Source organism: Canis lupus, chromosome 7, assembly GCF_003254725.2.
Source record: "Canis lupus dingo isolate Sandy chromosome 7, ASM325472v2, whole genome shotgun sequence".
Classification (NCBI taxonomy): Eukaryota; Metazoa; Chordata; class Mammalia; order Carnivora; family Canidae; genus Canis; species Canis lupus.
Window position 1 is genome coordinate 16,837,656 of NC_064249.1, and position 20,730 is coordinate 16,858,385.

The 20,730-nt window shown below is 37.5% G+C and overlaps 1 protein-coding gene across 3 annotated transcripts in view; it reads left to right on the forward strand.

The window, feature by feature from the left end:
- The window catches only part of RGL1 (ral guanine nucleotide dissociation stimulator like 1), a 250,144-nt gene that overhangs the window by 157,064 nt on the left and 72,350 nt on the right, over positions 1 to 20,730 (forward strand). For all 3 annotated transcript variants that reach the window (XM_025430066.3, XM_025430063.3, XM_025430065.3), the window contains one exon: positions 8,245 to 8,453. In XM_025430066.3, coding sequence (XP_025285851.1) covers positions 8,245 to 8,453 — 209 coding nt within the window. The remainder of the gene's footprint in view (positions 1 to 8,244; positions 8,454 to 20,730) is intronic.

Consider the following 20,730-nt stretch of genomic DNA (forward strand, 5'->3'; position numbering starts at 1 on the left):
AAGAAGCAAGGTCATTACTTGAATTCTGAAATCCAGGGGAGTAATGATTTACTGGCATTTTGATAATGGGGCTTTGACTTTAATGCTTTATTATTATAAAGGGGATAATTATAGTGGGAATGAAATGTTTACTTTGCTTAAGTGAACTGAACTAATCCCATAGGAAGGTGGGGAGGAGAAGAGATTCCTTAATGTGGTATGTAGAGTAAGAATCAAACTGAGGACTGTGTTTGGAAACATCAGGCATTTGCCACCCCCTGCCATCCACCCACTCCCCTCACTCTCCAAAGATTGGTGAAGAAGGAGCCCTTTAAGTCTGAGAAGGAGATAAAGCCCCATGGAACTGTCTGTGATATTAATGGGGCAGGGAGGAGAGAGCTGGGAAAGCTTCTGGACTGTGAGGAAGCTTTTCCATTCATAGCAGGCTTCATTCACAGAGAATATTAGGTCACAGGGAAGCTCACTACTCCCTACTGACCTTTCCAGACGGTGGTTGCTGGGCCACACAAAAACAGAATTATTTCCAGAAAGCCTGGCACCTGTTAACCTGTGACCTCAGGTTACAATGACCTTGGGCATTTGAGGCTCCGGACAAGAAAGGACGGAGTTAGACATTTTGCAAGTTTATTCTGGATACTAAACCATCTGATGATTTGTGATATGATTTGGTAAATGCAGCAGACTATGTTAGTTCAGACCTCCCTCCCCTCATGCAGCCCTAAATCCTTGAACTTCTCAAAATAACATGTGATTTCTAGATTTTATAATGTACATGGGCAAGACATTGGGGCCTTAAGTTATTGTCCTAGGCTCCATAGTAACTTGGCCTCAGAAATGAGGCTGGAGCCCAGGTTAATTCATAATATCTTAATCATTAGCATTCTGAATTTTAAGCATAGAAGTAGCATATAAAGGTGAAATTATCTTTTTGGAAAATGTAGCAAATATAGCAAACTTCCTGACATGCATTTAATTTTTGAATCTGCCTCTATAAACACTTGGGAATCCTTCCAAGAGGACCAGAATATCAGAAATAGGGGTTTGTGTCAGGGAAGATGATGTCTGTCATGGGTTAACATTGGACTGAGCAGATCCACAAACCAGGATGACTACTGTTTTTAGGAGATGGAAAACACAACTTCCTGTTCCCCCAGGAGAGTTCCTGGACTCGGAAGTGGTGATCTAAGGAGCCCTGCTGAGACAGGATGGTGGGGGGAGCTGGAATTTCTGTGTGCTAAAACAATGGCCTTTGTTTGTTATTATAGCTCTCTTAGTGCCCCCCCGACCCCCCCCAGGATCAAAAGTACTCATCATAGAAACCTGACCACATCTTATCATGTAAAGTCAACCTCTGGGAATCTTGTAATTTTTTTTAGAGCACATTCATTTGTCATGGACACACTCCTCTATCTCTTCTTCCTTCACGTATCTACTTTTTTCTCACTTCAGAGGCAGAATTTCTATCTTCCCTGAGGTCAGAGATCACAGTGACAACACAAATGCCTTAATTAGAGTGGACACAGGTAGACAAAAGTGTTCAACCAGTATGAAGGTCTCTCCTGCATTTACCATTGACATCATTGGAGAGGGATTCCTGGGCAGTGGCGTGCTGATAAGTCAGCTCTCCAGAACAAATGCCCTGATCTGTCCCCAGTTTGCCAATTTCTGTGGTGTAAATATTTCCATTAAGGACTGAATTCACAATACCAAAATGATGTCATTGAACATAGATTTGAAAAGGAGTGTGCACAATTCGCTCTTGCAAGCAGGGTACACCACTGGCTAGCGCTTGTATGTTTGCAGAATTAGATGGAAGGTTATGTTGGCATGTGTATAAATCTGGCAGTGACGATTTCTTCAGAGTTCTCTCCCCAGAAATGTTACCAAAGATCAGGCGATGATATATTTGCCTTGTGTGCAGGCGCTTCTTCTAGTGCATGACATCTCTGCTCCTGGAACCTTCTGAATTTTGGTCTTCTTCCAGATGCTATCCTCAGTCCTCTATTCCTACTGCTCCACACAGTCTGCCTGGGACAGTGAAGCCATTTTAATTGACATACCCTGTCCCCCGCTTTTAGATTCTAACTGCCTGTTGGCCTGTAATATTGGAAAGTCCCAAAGATAACGATGTTTCTTTTTTTAAGATTTTATTTATACATTTGGAACAGAGGGGGAGAGAGAGAGAGAGAGCGAGCATGCATGGAAAAGGGGAGAGGAAGAGGGAGGAGAAGCAGACTTCCCACTGGGCAGGGAGTCCAACTCGGGGTTCGATCCCAGGACCCTGAGATCATGACCTGAGCCAAAGGCAGATGCTTAACCACCTGAGCCACCCAGGCACCCCAAGTTCTACATTTCTAAGGTGGAATTCAGTAGCTCTGTCCCACAAAAAATCTGGCTTCACTTCCTCAACTTGTTTCATTTGTCTGGCAGTATTATCATTCCAGTCATCCACACTAGAAATCAGGTAAATGTTCCTGATTCTTTTCCCTCATCTTCATCCTCTGCATCCAACTCTTCACCAAGTCTTTATTCCTGAGTAACCTCTCCCCCCACCACGTTCACTATCCCTGTCATCGTTACACAAGTTAAAGCCCTTACAGTTGCTTACCTGGAATATCAACAACTTTCTTACTGACTTTCTCCACTTTAAAACTTCCCATCAGATCTGTCCTCCACACTGCAATTTCTCTGACCATGCTTAAAACTATAGGAAATGGAGTCTCACCTTTTTAAGATTTGACCAGCATCCTCCGTGAGCAGGCCAAGCTGTCCATTCATTTTGTCATATTGCTCCTGTAACCACTGTATGATCATCCCTGCACCCCACCCCTCCTCCATCACACCTCCTTTCTTTCTTTTTTTAAGATTGTATTTATTCATGAGAGACAGAGAGAGACAGAGAGAGAGAGAGAGAGAGGCAGAGACACAGGCAGAGGGAGAAGCGGGCTCCATGCAGGAAGCCCGTTGTGGGACTCGATCCTGGGACTCCGGGATTACACCCTGAACCAAAGGCAGACGCTCAACTGCTGAGCCACCCGGGTATCCCAACACCTCTTTTCTTAATGCCTTTTTGATGGTGTCTCTGCTACATCTTCCCCAACGTTGTTAACTCCTACTCATAACTTTAAATCCACTGCAAGCATCCCCTACATAGGATGTCTTTTCCGATGCCACCTCTATGCTGGGTCCCTCCTGGTTCTTCCATGGTATCTGCTTATCTATCTCTGCTCCTTTTTTAAAAAAAAAATTCGCTTTGCATCATAATGGTTTCTTTGTGTCTGTTTTGTCCACTAAACCCAGCAACCTGAGTGTCAGAACTGCATGCTCTATTTACCTTTATATCTCTACTACCATGCACAGCACCTGGCACATAGTACTGTTAGTTTATGTATGACAGTAAATAAAAGAGAGATCTAAGCCTGTACTATTTGTATGCATTTAGAATTACCAAATAAAGGTACAGGGTGCCAGGTTGAATTTGAAATTCATATAAACAACAAATTATGTTTCAGTATTAGTCGGTCCTAAATACTATATAGGACATGCTTATGTCCCCAATTTATCCTATTATTCATTATTTATCTGACATTGAAATTGAAATTAAATTACAATCTTGTTTTTTTTTTTTTTTTTTTTTTTTTTTTTTTTTTTTTTTTTTTAAGAGCACATTCCATTGTCATGGAGCATCCTGGCAACCTTAATCTAGCAAAAAAAAAAAAAAAATGAGTTCACATCCATGGAAGCTCACACTGAGCTTGACATCACTTGCCCCAGGGTTTTGTATAGACTGTGCCTTACATCTCGGAATGTTGTATGTATATGTAGCTCAAAATACTCACATGCACTGGCCTTACCATACCACTCTGCTGTGTGCCATTACGTACATATATTTTTTCCATGTGTGGCAAGGATGTTTAATTCATATATATCTGGGCAATACAGACAGATGATCAGAGTTTATTTGTGCACCATCTCACGGTGTTTCGTGTTGCTGGATGGTGTGTTTTTTTGAAAAGGGAATATAACATGCACCCTTGGTGCTCTGGGCTGAATGCAGAGCTAGCAGTGTGTACCTTCTTAAAGTCTATAAAATCCTGGATGTAGGTTTTAGATTTTGTTAGAGAGTTACGACTGGAAAAGTACTCACTGTTGACTTTGCGGCCGAGGCTAGGATGCCCGAGAACTGATGTACTCAAGGTTGAGTGTGGCTTGGAGAAGGACTTCATACTGTCTGCAGTTTAATGAGGTTGTTTACACTATTAAAGTATCAGATGCCTGAAGTATTATTTTGATTGAAGGAAAAAAATATTTTCAAGTTAGAAACACCTAAGTTGTTAACAGTTTATGTTTTCAGAAGGTGAAAGAGAGTATTCCTCCATGACTGGAAACAGAATTGAAATATGGCACATTTCATCTCTCACGTTTTTCTCCTGTCCCCCTCATGCCAAGATGGACAATTATAGAAATTCCTCAGTTAGGACAGTTGGGCAGAGGTTTAGATAGTTACCCCATAGGAGTCAGACATGTTCTCTCAGGAAATGCTGAATTCTAATGGCAGAGAGATTGCCCCCTCCCACCAAAAGAAAATCCTGAAACATTTTTGTGGCTTCGGTATCATGATCTTGTCAGTAAAATGATGGTCTCTGATTAAATCCAGATTGAGCTGTTTCCTGTTAGCGTGCTAACCCAGAGGGCAGGCTCAGCCCTCCATGTATTGCTCTCCGAGTCTGGGTTATTAAACACTTGTCTGCCAAGGCCCTCCCCCACTTTTCTTTTAAACTAAAATTCAAAGGTAGTGAGATATTCCACACAAAAACAGATCCTAAAGTCTTTTAAAGGGTTCCGTAGCTATTGAATATTTTGCTGCAAAAATTAAACTAAAAACTCAGCTTCTCCCGTGTGCCCCTACGGCAGAGTTAATTTTCCGTTTCACTTTTGTATGGTCTTCATCCAAAGTACTTCCAGGAATAAGCAGATAGTTTCAAAATTTTCAGTAGTTTTGTTTTCTTGTTTTTGTTTTTTCACAAAAAATGTACCCTATTTGAGTGTTTGTAAATTAGACCTCATCTACCCCCAGCTCTAGCAAGTCCATAGTTGGTGCTTAGCAAATGTGAAGATGACATGGAGCAAGTACTCTGACACCTTAATGTGCATTGTTAACTTTTGTGAGAACGACTATAGGCACCAACCAATTCCCACACTTCATTTTATATTGTCATTCATGCTGACTCATTGCACCTAGAGAATAATTTTAAAAATCTACATAGTGCAAGTATTTTATTAGCTTCCATTAGCTCAAACATGGTTCTTCCTGATGTACAGATGCAAACACTAAGGAGTAGAAACCATCACAGGGAGCTATGGGGATCAGCCACGCATCTTGAGATTTCTTTTTTTCCAGAGGAAAAGGAGGACCGAAGGAAGCGACTGGGTTAATGAGTAGCAGGACTCCATTCCCAAGGGAGAGCCGTGGCTTCCTGCCAAATCTGCTTTCTGGCAGGAAAGGGGACCCCCTTCATCAGGTCCTTTGACAAGTATTTTTCTCTGTGTTTGAATTTTTGGCTACATCAGGGCTCAGAGAAAAATTAGTTCTTTTAAGTAGTTTTTACTTTCAATAAGAAAAGATTTAAAGTGGAATTTGCATTGTGAATAAAGTAAGAGTCCTCAAATTACAAAATTGTTTGGTAAGGGAACATTGTCACAAGGTAAGGAATTAGAATTAGAGCTTGAATATCCCTCGAGAACAAGAAGCCATTCCCTTCATTGTTGTTGTTAACATTTGACATTGAAGCATGTTTTTTTAAACTACTTTTTAATAGTATGAGGCTGATCATTTTTTGGGAACCAGATCGTTGAAGTAACAAAGTAAAACATAGAAAACATCCCTACATTTTGGTATCGAGAAAGAGGTCAAAGGGATACAGATGTTAGAAGATAAAAATTAACGTTGTATTTTATGATTTTTTTTTTTTTTTTTTATGATAGTCACACACAGAGAGAGAGAGGCAGAGATACAGGCAGAGGGAGAAGCAGGCTCCATGCACCGGGAGCCCGACGTGGGATTTGATCCCGGGTCTCCAGGATCGCGCCCTGGGCCAAAGGCAGGCGCTAAACCGCTGCGCCACCCAGGGATCCCTATTTTATGATTTTTTTAAGTGAAAAGTGGCAAAACGGAATATGGTTTAAATGCATCACAGTGACTTAGTAAGTTTACGTTTTCCAAAGTATGTTCATTCTGGTGGTCTGCAAGATGCCGTGAGATTAAAGGCAAGTCCATTTGGAAGGATCATGTGAGCGTGTTAAAGGCAAATTCTAGAATAAAGAAATGTATTTGACTTTGTCTTACTCTGTAGTTCCCAGACTTGACCACAGGACCTTTTGTTTTAGAACTAGTGTTTTATAGCACCCATGTAGGGCGACACTGTACTAACTAGTAAAAAAAAAAAAAAGTAATTAGACTTTGAAACCATATATCCTTTTCATTTATTGTTTCTGCTTAAAATGAGTTGACACTCCTGGGAGGACAGATGGATCCCATTAGGCCTGTTTTAAAAACTACATATAGAGTGATAACGGATGGTTATTAGGCCATGATATGAGTCAACAGGCCGAAGAGGCCTACAGAAATGTTTGGTATTTTGCCTGAACCAGATCCTGCTCCTTAATAAAATAAAAGTATCCTTCGAGAAGGAAAGAAAGAAAATCGGCCATGGAAGATGCAGTCATACTATTAATTCCTGTTAGCATTTAGACATAATGACAGTAAGTTACTCTCACCTTCTCCTAAAAGTGATTGCCACCACTTTGGTCTTCCTAGAAGCAATCTCACCAGCTAACTTCCTTCCAGGGGTTTAACATCTGACAGACCAGGTGAAGAAAAAGAGAACAGGTATTTAGTGAGCACAGTGTCATCATTGAGAGATCCGGTTCTTTCTTCTTTGCTCCCCTTCCTTAATTTTCACATATCTGGTTTTTTCAATTTTGGAAAGTCTGGTATGCAACAATTCAAAATTAAAACTGAGAAAAACTGCCTGGCAATTGTTTGCATTACTGACAATTATTATTTGCTTTAGAAAATGATCCTCTTGGTAGGACATCTTCGTGCCTGTGTAGGACGATTTAGGCCGAAAATCTCTCTGTGTAATTTGTTAGGCATAGATTTATTGCAGGATATAAGGCATGTTCCTCTTTTTCTTCAATTTTGTTCTTCTCTCCCCTCATACTCAATTTTAAGCTTTGCATATCTTATCAATAATCAGTTGTGTTTTATGTCTACCAAGGTGCAATTATACCTGCCAATACTATTTGCAGTTTCATTCTCATGTGATTGCTACTTGTCACGAACATATGTTTTTCTTGTTCATCGCTTGGCTGTAGGAGGCAGGGGTCATATGCCCATCCACCCTTTCCATTTCTCCCCAGAGAGTAGCCCTGGGCCGCTTGGTCCAGCCACTTCTTGGGCAGTTCTGTTGATTGTTGATCATATTGAATCAGGAAGGCCTTTGCTTTTTGCAGACCGAAGAACATCAGACCATGGTCAGATCTCCACAGATTTCCATGGAGATCACACTCCTACCAAGGCTGGTCTTTTAGCCTAGCAAAATAGTGTCAGTTGGTTCACACAAATCCTAAAACTCAGCAGTCACCTCCTCAAAGCCAGTATGAGTCAGCTCCAGCACACCAGTGTAGGAGCTGCCTTTAAGAATGAATTTGGGGGCACCTGGGTGGCTCAGTGGTTGAGCCTCTGCCTTTGGCTCAGCTCCTGATCCCAGGGTCCTGGGATCGAGTCCTGCTTCAGGCTCCCCACAGGGAGCCTGCTTCTCCTTCTGCCTATGTTTCTGCCTCTCTCTGTGTGTCTCTCGAGTAAATAAAAATAAATAAAGAAAATAAAATAAAGAAAAAGAATGAGTTTGACAACTTACCGTGGAATAATCCAAAGGGAATGACTGATTAACTTTTGCTGAGCTTGACCCTGGGGTTACAGAAAACATCCATGGCCTATTTAGGCTGGCAACCAGGGACTTACATAGAAACAAGTGGAACCATGATGAAGTAAAAAGCAACACACACACACCACCATCACCTCAGTTCCACTCACAGGAGAGAATTGCCTCACATGGCTCGTAGGGACATGAAAGCAGAGGGGGGAAAACATGACCGGCTGTGCGTAAGTCTACTTGAGCATTTGCAGTTTTATGCTGGGGAGTCATTTCGCCTGATCATAACCATGGATTTATTGTACAGGTTGAAGGGGACCAGCTGCCTCCGGGACATACGGTCAGTCAATATGAAACCTGTAAGATCAGGACCATAAAAGCTGGCACCTTGGAGAAGCTTGTGGAGAACCTGCTGACGGCTTTTGGGGACAATGACTTTACCTATATCAGCATCTTCCTGTCAACGTACAGAGGCTTTGCCTCTACTAAAGAAGTGCTAGAACTGCTGCTGGACAGGTAAGACCCTAACAGAGTTTGAGAGATGATAGAAGCCTAGAAAGGCTTTTTGCAGAGGGAAGGCATGATTTTGGATTCACCTGCACATGGTATGCCGAGTGGGATGTGTGAGAAAGGATTAATTGGAACAACTTTGGGAACCGGGGTACAAGGGCTCTTCAGGAGTGATTTTATGGTTTATTTCTGGTAGAAATCCCTTATAAAAAAATCTATAAAATATTTAGAAGTACATGTTATAAACCTAGACTTTGTTGTGTATAGAGTTCAGTTACTGTTTGCTACCCTAAAATTTTCTCCATATTTTCATAATTTTATATTATTCTAGTAAATCATCAGTAACCAGGACTCTTATTGGGTTGCTGGGAGAATTAAATATGCTAATATATGTAATGTGTGGAGTTCACTATTAGACCTATAGGAAGAAGCTAAGGGATGGTAGCTTCAATAATGAGGACGATAATATTAACAATCACTGTGCATTGACTGCTTTAAGGATATGCACATAAATATTATCCCTGGTTTAAGTTGTTAGGTTACATGTTACCTACAACAGAGCAGTATATATTACAAGTCACACATTGATAATTCTGTTTTCTCCCTTAGTTTTGCTTGATTTATAATTAAACTTGACCTTTTAATAAATTATTAAATTGACTTAATATTGGGAGGAAGAAAGCCATCAGTCAAACAATTGTTTCAGAGACATGAGAGTTCTCATCTAAATCCTTATATTCTGGGGTTTCCTGTGTAAGAAAGGAAATGAGATAGGATGTTTTTGTTGGAGTAGTTGAATGCTGACTTCTAACTAGGTTTTTAAAAATTTTAAAGTATTATATGCTCATGTGCTCATAGAAGAGTCTAAAAAGAAACATTCGTGTTTACTCATATTTCTATGTTTTCCCAAATATCTTTTATTAGTTTTTAAAAAAAAAACTAGAAGTAGAAAAAAATTAAACAGACCATAATCTAATTAGGCAGATAACATGTATTAACATTTTAAAAATAGAAGTAATAGGGGCGCCTGAGTGCCTCATTGGTTAAGCATCTGCCTTCAGCTCAGGTCATGATCTCAGGGTCCTGGGATCGAGTCCCATGTCGGGCTCCCTGCTCAGTGGGGAGTCTGCTTCTTCCTCTCTGTCTGCTACTCCCCCAGCTCCTGCTCTCTGTTGTTATCTGTCTCTCTCAAATAAATAAATAAAATCTTTTTAAAAAAAGAAGTAATCTACTATATATTAATATATATAGTAATCACTATATATGTATATATATGTATATGATACTATATATGTGTGTGTGTATATATATATATAGTGAAAAGTTCAATTCAAAAAATTATAGAAAGTAAATATTTTTTCCCTCAAGTTCCACTCCTCATAGGTAATCACTATAGATCATTCCTTTTGTATTCCTCAATTTTCCTGGGCATATATACATACACACATACATAAATACATTTATGTAAATATATGTTTGTTTATATATGATAGTTGTTAAAAAATTATATATATTTTTATATGATATAAAAGCTGTCCCACAACTTTGTTTTTTTACTTATCTGTCTTAAAGATTTCTTTTTAAAAAAGATTTATTTATTATTTGAATGAGAGAAAATGAGTCAGGGGAGGGGCAGGGTGGAGGGAGAGGATCTTAGGCAGACTCCCTGCTGAGCCTGGATCCCTACACTAGGACTCCATCTTATAACCCTGAGATCATGGCCTGAGCCAAAACCAAGAGTCCGAGGTTTAAATGATTGAGCCATTCAGGCACCCTTGTCTTGGAGACTTTTTATTCCTTAAGAGAATTAACATAGGCAAAAGACTTAAAACAGTGGCTGGCATATTGAAAGCTCAAGAAATGTAAGACATTGTTATTTGAAAATCACATAGAGATGGATTTACCATGTTTTTTTTTAGTAGCTTTATAGTATTTATTGAATATTCTATGGATGGACAGTTACTTTCTCTAGTTTTTTGTTTTCAAAATTTTTAAACAATGCTGCAAAAGAGTGTCTTTGAATATATATATCCTTGAGAGTTCTATAGGATAATTTCATTATATATAACATTTCTATCATCTATTTCTTTATCTATAGGATAATTTTATTATCATATTATCAAAGGATGATTGATAGGGCAAAATACGTAAACATTTTAAAATGTGAAAGGTTTCACATTTCATTTGTTTGTTTGTAAATCACCCTCCAGAAAAATGTATGAACCACACTCCTGTCCACAAAGAATGAGAGTTCCCTGTTCCTGCGCTTTCCCCACATCCTTGTCAAATATGGATCTCTGTCATGATCTGTCCATTGAAAGCTCATTGTTTTTAAGTTTGTGTTTCTTATATTTGTGAGTGAAGTTTAGCATCTTTAAAACACTTACTGGGCATTTGTGTTTATGTCTGTTCATATCCTTTTCTTTTGGACTATTGTCATCTAATTTTTGATCATCTCATTATAACTCTTAAATATTATGAAATTAGTTTTTTGCCTATCATATGTTGGAAATATCTTTCCTAATTTGTCCCTTGGAAATTTGCCCCTTTTTGTTTTATTTTATTTAGTTAGTTATAAAATCTTAAAATATTTTATTTGAGAGAAAGAGAGAGCACGAGAGGGGGCTGGGGAGAGGGAAAAGCAGACTCCCCACTGAGCAGGGAACCCAGTGCAGGGCTGGATCCCAGGACCCTGACATCATGACCTGAGCTGAAGGCAGACGTTTAACCGACTGAGCCACCCAGGTGCCTCTGCCCCTTGGTTTTATAAGTTGTTTATTAAAAGGTCATCTGGGTGGCTCAGTCAGTTGGGTGTTGAACTCCTGGTTCTCAGAGTCTGCTTACGTTTTTCTGTCCTCTGCCCATCTCTCCTGAGCTCTCTTGGATGCTCTCTCTCCCCCAAATAAATAAATAAATAAATAAATAAATAAATAAATAAATATTTTAAAATAATAAAAGTTGTTTATTAATATTTTCATGAAGACATTTAAAACAATTTTTTATGCAGTCATAGCTATCAGTCTTAAGTAAGGCCTTTAATAATGAAGTTCTATTCTAATGGGATTAAAGTTAGTGATAAGTGGGTTTTTCTTAAGGTATTTTCCTCACAGATGCAAGATAGAGTGACATCATTTGGACTGATGATTATTCATATATTTATATTCAGGCATATTCACAAAATTTCTGTCTGTCCTCTATCATACATTAATCTGAGTATGATAAGTCTGGACTTCATCATAGATAGGAAGTTCTGGTTTTTGTTTTTGTTTTTGGTTTGTTTGTGTGTGTGTGTGTGTTTTGTTTTTGTTTTTGTTTTTTGTTTGTTTTTTTGCACAGCAGCAGTTAAAATGTTAAGCTTGAAGTATGAACTTGTTGTATAAGTACATAATTTCTTTCATTGTATAATATCTCACACCTATAAATAGAACTTGGAGAATCATATGAGTTTTCTCTTTGCTATTTCATGTATATATAAAGGACACAGTATATGCAGTATACTTTTGGCCAACCGTATGGGGAAATAAGTCAACACATCAAAAATTCCTACAAGTTTTCTTTGGAATTGGCAACCTCTTCTACTTATAGGGTAACTCTACTGATAATAGGCCACAGATGTCCACAGTCAGTAAGGAGTGCACATGAGTTCCAGCTGTTCATCATAAATAGTGGACATACACACAGGAACTAGAATGTTTAGTCTGTGACTCACATACATCCAGCTTTTATTTGATGATTTTAAAAATCTTCTCTTTGTTTTATTATAGGAGATACCCATTTTTGGATTTTTCAAAGCTTAATTGGATGACAGTTATTAAATAACACAGTCAACATGAATTCAAGTTCAAATGATGAATTCATAATTCAAATTCAATTTAGTTCAAACTATCATTTAAGGTATAACTGAACAAGAGAGTTAAGATTTATCTTGACCTGTTTGGATGGGCCATGGCGTGGCCTTAAATTTCACCTCGTAGTCCTATCCTTTGCTTGCCTCTGAAATGAGTGGAGTCAACAAGCTCTGAATGCCTAAAAATACCAGTATTCTGCAAGACACCATTAGGGTGAAACAGAAAGACTTGGTTGGTTCTCACCCTTGTGGTGAATGTACTGTGAAGCTGTTGGTCCTTAACCTCCGGGGTGACTCATTCACTTGCAATACCCTCTACATAATTTGTGGTTAGAACTTTGTATTCTTTTTCTTAGGACACTTCAAATTCCATTTACTCTGCAAAACCTGGATTCACCCTGAGAACTTAATATTTTACTGCAAAAGATAAGGCTTACAGTCATAAAACAAATAGACAACCACTTAAGATGGTGTAAAAAGAGATTCTATCATGTTCTGTAGACATTCAGAGAAATAAATCTCATTTATTTTGCTTCCTCTGTGGAAATTTGGATTTATCCATATATGTACAAACTTCAACATGAATATTTTTTTTCTCCCATTTCCTTTTCACTTAGATCTTGTGACCAGATGTTAATCTTCATTTAATTTTAACCAAAATTCAGATTCTTTGGAACACTGGGTTTTTTAATTGGTTGTTGGGAGTTTTAATGTCTGTAATTGGGAGGTCAGCAATTAAATTGCACAAACTTACCTTCTCTGAATATAAGTTTGATATACAATTTTTTCGTCAGTAAATTGTGGTAAGGTTGTTTGTGAGTCTCTGATGTCATTTTTTTTAATGATTTCTCTTGGTTTCTTAATAGTAGATTGCTTATCTTTTGTGAAATCAACACTGCGAAGTTATTATAGGATGTGCTAATCCCTAACCAGTTAAGAATGGATTGAAGGCAGATGCTGCAGTCTTTATTTACCCCCAGAGGAAAGCTTATTTGTTTTTTGTTTTTGAGGAAAGCTTATTTGAAGTCAAGCTTTGATTTTCCTTAAGACTTCTAATCGTGTGGCTTTTCTCGTATGGAACTCTATGTACTTTGAAAAAAATCTTTTGTAGTTTTTTCATTTTGCTAATATGAGTCTTTCTGATTGGCCAATAGACCAATAGACAGTGATTTTGAAGTCATATATGGCTAATTCCATATGTTTGCTTTATCTCGTGCTTGGGGTTATCAGCAGTTCACCAGGAATCCTGTTTTCTGTGCTTGTCACCATGGCTTAGTTAATTCTAGGGCTCATTGACTTCCTTTTAATCTAAGAGAAAGTTTTGAATTGTGGCTTAGTTTGTTTTAATGCTTTGAGATTTTTATTTTGTGTAACTTCAAACATACATTCCACTTAAACATATATTCTTGTGCCATACCATTAAAATAATAGCATATAGGTCCCACTGAAAATACCCAACCTCAGCTGTAGGAGGAAACCTCCCTCAACTAGTGATCCTCACTGAGGACCATGAAATGTTGATCAGCATACCTAGATTTTTCTTTAGACAGCTGTCATGTTAGCTACTCTTGGGCCATTTATTGATCATTCTCTCTTTCTCTGATCCTTTCATATAAGAAGTAATCAGAATGCCAAGGACAAGCAGTATAGGGGTGAATGTGTCTCCAGAAACTTTTGCTACGCCATGTTGGCAGTTGGTTCAGTTTGGAAAGGGGTATTTCAGATCTGTACCTGAGCAGATCTGAAATACCCCTTCATTTTATGTGAATTCTCCCAGTGGAGGAATTTTTGGAGAGGATAAAGATTAAAGGCATCCATCAGCACTATACTTTAAGACCAATCGGACTTGACTTTGCTTGCTTTAGGTCACAGAGAGGAGACTAATTCAGTGGGTCTTTGAACTTGTTTCTTCTTTCTGTATTTTCTGGTGCTACATTTTCACAGACTTTATCTCAGTTTATTTATTATTATTATTACTTGCATGTTTACAGATAAGAAAACTGAGGCTCAGAAACATTGAATCAGAAAGTGGCAGAGCTAGAATTAAACCTACCTCTTTCTGAGTTGAAATAGCTTTCCAAGCATACCATATCACTTCCCATGATTTATTAATGCCATTTCAAGGGAGGGGGTGATGTGGGGATCCCCTTCAGCTATACTCACTTGATTTTCCTTGGAAACTACATTGCTCTCTTCACATAATTGTGAGCAATTCACATGGACATCAGTGTTCCTATTTGTTCATTTATTCAAATGATAGTTACCAGATGTTTAATATATATCACATACTGTTCTGTACAAGGTGCTGTGCATATAATAGTGGACAAACTGGTCATGACTCCTGTACTCTTCATACTTAATGGGTGGTAGCAGGCGGACAGTAACATTAAATCATCATACAAACAAATGTATATGATCAAAATTTATACAATCCTTGGGTCCTTGGGACATAAGAACTAGATTCTATGACAGAGACAATCAAGAGAGAATTTAAGGGGTGGATGTTACCCAACCAAAACTACATGTTGGCCAGTGATTTAGGGTGATTAAATAGGTCATGGACCATCAAGGTTACTATTGGGTTTGTGTGTCTAGAGTGTTTCTATTTGATGTGCTCAGGGCAAATCCACTGGCCTGAATCTGCAACTTCCCAAAGAGGACTCTTCTTGGAGGATATAGTAAATGAGAAAGCTTGGGAAAACTTAGCAAATATATGATCACTATGGAGACAGTAATCTTAAGCCCATACTTTGACACCCGGAGTAGTAACACCTTCATATGTAAAATATGCTGTGCCAATAACCAGCAAGAATGAAGCTGACCTTGCTGAATGAAGCCAGTTCCCCCCACAGTGCAGAGAAAAGTCAATCAAATGTAAAGCCTGACAAAATAAGTCAGTCAGAGAAAGACAAACACCAAATGATTTCACTCATATGTGAAATTTAAGGAACAAAGGGAAAAAATGAGAAAGACAAATCAAGAAACTTAATTGTAGAGAACAAACTCATGGTTACCAGAGGAGTAGGGCTGGAGGGATGGGTTAAAATAGGTCATGGGATGAAGGCGTGCACCTGTGATGAGCACTGGGTATTGTATGGAAGGGTTGAATCACTATATTGTACATGTGAAACTAATGTAACACTGTATTTTAACTATACTGGAATTAAAATAAAAAATATAACGCTTGAAAACAGTTTATTTCCATAGACTTTGTCAGAACTGCCAAATATGTTTCCATTTCCTTTCAGAGTTTTAGGATATTTATGGGAAAAGCAGTTTTCCTGTCTTTCTTTTAGTCATGCGATTCTTGTGTGAGGCGTAGAGTGTAATGGTTTAGAGCATGGCTCAGCAGTGAGAAAATGAATTTGATTCCAGTTTTGCACTTCTTACTTGCTCCACAACATTGGGCAAGTTACTTTATCTTACTAGCTTCAATTACTTTATCTTACTAGCTTCAATTTCCATATCTTTAACACGAGAATGAAAAATAATCCTAATATTTATAGAGTTATGAGGTTTAAACTTGAAGATATAAAGTTCTTTTTTTTTAAAGATTTTATTTAGGGAAGGGGGGAAAAAGATTTTATTTATTTATTCATGAGATAGAGAGAGAGAGAGAGAGAGAGAGAGAGGCAGAGACACAGGCAGAAGGAGAAGCAGGTTTCATGCAGGGAGCCCAACATGGGACTCGATCCCCGGACTCCAGGATCACGCCCTGGGCCAAAGGCAGGCACTAAACCACTGAGCCATCCAGGCGTCCCATTATAAAGTTCTTAGTATAGTGGCTGGCAAATAATTAAGTGCTTAGGAAATTACCATTAGTTTTCCTTTCTTCATGGTACTTTCTACCACTGGAAATTACTTTTTAAAATTTATCTTGCTTATTTCTTGAATATCTCCCCCACTTAGTGACTATGCCTATCTTGTTCACAGCTGTATCCTTTGGAATGGTATCTGGCAGTAGGTGCTTAGGAGCTATCTTCGCAACGAGTAAATAATGGTTTATATATTATTTATGCCTATTATGAGTATGTGCATTAGAAGGTACCCTGTGGATATTCCCCAGCATCCTCCTCCATCTAGTGGGTTAGACAAATAAATCTGAAGAATACCATTACCGTCAAGGCAGTGGGCTCAATGTACTTTTAAAAAAGAGACTTAAAATATATATACAGTTAAGGTTCAGAGCAAAATTGTGGAAAGTACCAGGAGTTCTCACATACCTCCTGCCCCTACATGTGCCCCCACTATCAACATCCTCACTAGAGTAGTACATTTGTTACATTCATTGATAGACACATCATTATCACCCAAAGTCTGTAGTTAAGGTTCAACTTAATATTGTACATTCAGTGGATTTGAACAAATGTACAATGACATATATTCATCATTATAGTATCATGTAGAATAGTTTCACTGTCCTAAAAATCCTCTCTGCTCTCCCCAACCCAGCCCCCCGGCAATCATTGATCTTTTTACTGCCTCCATAATTCTCCTTTTTTTCAGAATGTCTGTCACATGGTTGGGAACATATAGTATGTAGCCTTTCACATTGGCTTCTTGCACTTAATAGCATGCAATTGAGGCTCCTCCCTATCTTAATAGCTCATTTCTTTTTAGTGTCAAATAACATTCCATTGTCTGAATGTACCACAGTTTGTTTATTCACCTACTGAAGGGAATCTTGTTGTTTCCAAGTTTTGGCAATTAAATAATAAATAAAAGTGCTTTAAATGTCCACTACAGGTTTTTGTGTGGACCTAAGTTTTCAGCTCCTTTGGGTAAATACCAAGGAACAGAAATGCTGAATCATATGGGAAGAGTGTTTAATTTTGGAAGAAACTGTTAAACTGTCTTCCAAAATAGATGCATTCCCACTAGCAGTCAACTAGAGTTCCTGTTGCTTCACATCCTTGCCAGCATTTGGTATTGTCCATGTTTTGGATTATGGCCATTCTGATAGGTGTGTGATGTTATCTCATCATGTTTTAAATTTGCAGTTCCTTAATGACATATCATGCTAAATATCCTTTCATGCGCTTACTTTGTCATCTGTGTATCTTCTTTGGCAAGGTGTCTATTTAGGTATTTTGCCCATTTTAAAATTGTGTTGTTTATTTTCTTGTTGCTGAGTTTTAAGAGTTCTTTGTATATTTTGGATAACAGTCCTTTATTAGATGTGAGTTTTGCAGATATTTTCTCTAAGTCTGTGGCTTGTCTTCTCATTTCTTGACATTGTCTTTTGCAGTGCAGAAGTTTTTAATTTTAATGAAGTCCAGTTTATCAGTATTTTCTTTCATGATTTGTGCCTTGGCTGTTGTGTCTAAAAAGACATTGTCAGGGCACCCAGATGTCTCAGTCAGTGGAGCAGGCAATTCTTGATCTAGGGATTGTGACTTCGAGCCCCACATTGGGTATAGAGATTCCTTACAAATAAAATCTTAAAAAAAAAAATAAAAGGACATTGTTATAACCAAGATCATCTAAGTTTTCTCTTATCATCTAGAAGCTTTTTAGTTTTGTGTTTTATATTTAGGTCTGTGATCCATTTTGAGTTGATTTTTGTGAAAGGTGTAAGTAAGGTCTGTGACGAGACTCTTTTTTGCATGTGAATATCCAGTTGTTCTATCACTCATCATTTGTTGAAAAGACTGTCTTTTCTCCATTTTATTCCTTTTGCTCTTTTGTCTAAGATCAGTTGACTGTATTCGTGTGGATCTATTTCTTGATTCTCTATTCTTCTCTATTGATCTATTTGTCTGTTTTCACCAATACCATATAGTCTTAATTACTGTAGATTTATATGGTAAGTATTGAAGTCTGGTAGAATCAGTCCTATACTTTGTTCTTCAAAATTGAGTTGGTTATTCTGAGTCTTTTGCCTCTGCAAATAAACTTTAAAATCCACTCATCAATATCCACAAAATAACTTGCTGGGATTTTGGTTGAGAATGCATTGACGTTGTAGATAAATTTGGGAAGAACTAACATTTTGACAATATTGAGTCTTCCAATCCATGAACATGGAATATTTCCCTATTTAGTTCTTCTTTGGTATCTTTCATAGGAGTTTCATAGTTTAACCCATATATATCTTTTAAATTTTTTTACGTTTATGTATAAATTATGTATAATATTTCATTTTGAGGGAGATGCTAATGTGAAGGGTTTATGTGTTTTTTATTTCAAACTCTACTTGTTCATTACTGGTATATGGAAAGCAATTAACTTTTGTACGTTAGCCTTGTATTCTGCAATCTTATTATAATCATGTATTAGTTCCCAGAGTTTTTGGTCAATTTTTTTCAGATCTCCACATAGATAATCATGTTATCTGCAAACACAGTTCTTCCCAGACTGTATACTTTTTATTTCCTTTTCTTGTGTTTTGTTTTTGCTTTTTGTATTAGCTAGGATTTCTAGATCAATGCTTAAAAGCAGTGGTGAGAGGGGACATCTTGCCTTATGTCTGATGTTAGTGGGAAAGCTTTGAGTTTCTCATTGGTAAGTATGATACTACCTGTAGATTTTTGTAGATGTTATTTATCAAGTTGAAATTTTTCCCTATCCCTAGTCTGTTGAGAATTTTATCAGGAATGAGTGTTTGGTTTTGTTATATACTTTTTCTGTATCTATTAATATGATCATGTGATTTTTCTTCATTAACTGTTGATATTGTGGATTACCTTAACTGATTTTCAAATGTTGATCCAGTTTTGTATGCTTGGAATAAATCCAACTTGGTTATGGTGTGTAATTCTTTGTTTATATTGTTGGATTCAATTTGCCTTTTTTTTTTTTTTTTGAGAATTTTTACATCTATATCCATGAGACATATTGGTCTGTAGTTTTTTTTTTATAATGTCTTTGTCTGGTTTTGGTATTAGGTTAATACTTGCCTTATAGAATGAGTTAGAAAATACTACCTCTGATCCTATCTTCTGGAAGGTTTTGTAAAGAATCAGTATAGTTTCTTCCTTAAATGTTTGGTAGAATTTACCAGGATACCATCTGGACCTGGTGCTTTCTATTGTGGAAGGTTACTGATTATTGATTTAATTTCTTTAATTAATACAGATCTATTCAAATTGTTTATTCTTGTATGAGTTTTATATAGATATGAATTTCTGTTTTTGAAGATATTAAAGGAGGGCAGGAGGGCAGGCAGAGGCAGAGAGAGAGAGGGAGACTCAGGCAGGAAGCCCAATGTGAGACTTGATCCCAGGACCCTGGGATCATGACATGAGCTAAAGGCAGACACTTAACCCACTGAGCTACCTGAGCACCCCTGTAGATATGAATTTCTGACCTATATCATATTTCTTTTCTATGAGGAACTTGTTTTAATGTTTCTTGCAAGGCAGATCACTGGCTAAAAATGCCCTTGATTTTTTTTTTTTTTCACTTGAGAAAGTCTTTATTTCTCCTTCACTTTTGAAGGATAGTTTTAAAGGGTACAGAATTCTAGGTTTGGTGGGGTTTTGTCTCAACCTCTTATATATTTCACTTCACTCTCTTCTTACTTGCATAGCTTCTAAGAAGAACTTGGATATAACTCTTTATAGGTAAAGTGTTTTTGTTTTGTTTTGTTTGCTGTGACTTTTTTCAAGATTTTTTTCTTTGAAAACTTTCTGAAGTTTGAACATGGTATGCCTAGGTGTAGTATTTTGGGCATTTATCTTTCTTGGTGTTCTTTGAGTTTCTTGAATTTGTGGTTTTGTGTCAGACCTTAATTTGAGGAAGTTCTTATTCATTATTCCTTCAAATATTCTTTCTGTTTCTTCTTCTTGTATTCCCATTATACATAAGTTATACTCTTTGTAATTGTCTCATAGAGTTTGATATTCTGTTCTTTTTGGGGGGGATTTTTAAATTTGTTTTTGTGTGTTTGTGTGTGTTTGTTTACTTTTCTGTTTTAGGAGATTCTATTTTCATATTCTTACATGTAGACATTCTTTCTTCAGCCATGCCCATATACTAATGGGCCCATAAAAGGAATTCTTCATTTCTTTTTTTAAAAAACTTATTTATTTATTAGAGAGAGTGAGAGAACATAAGCAGGGTGAAGGGCACATGAAGAGGGAAAAGCAGGCTTCTCACTGAGCAGGGAGCCCAACTCCGGGTTCAATCCTAGAACCCTGGGGTCATGACCTGAGCTGAAGGCAGATGCTTAACTAACTGAGCCACTCAGGCACCCGCATTCTTCATTTCTGTTATAATGTTTTTGATTTCTAGCATTTCTCTCTTATTCTTTATTTCCATTTCTCTGCTTATATTATCTCTCCATGTATATTGTCTACTTTTTCCTTTCAATTCCTTAGCAAGTTAATCATAGTCTTAAAAAATTCCTAATCTGATATTTCTGCCATTCTTGCTATATCTGACTCTGGTTCTGATGTTTATTCAGTCTCTCCAAAATGTGTTTGTTTTTGTTTT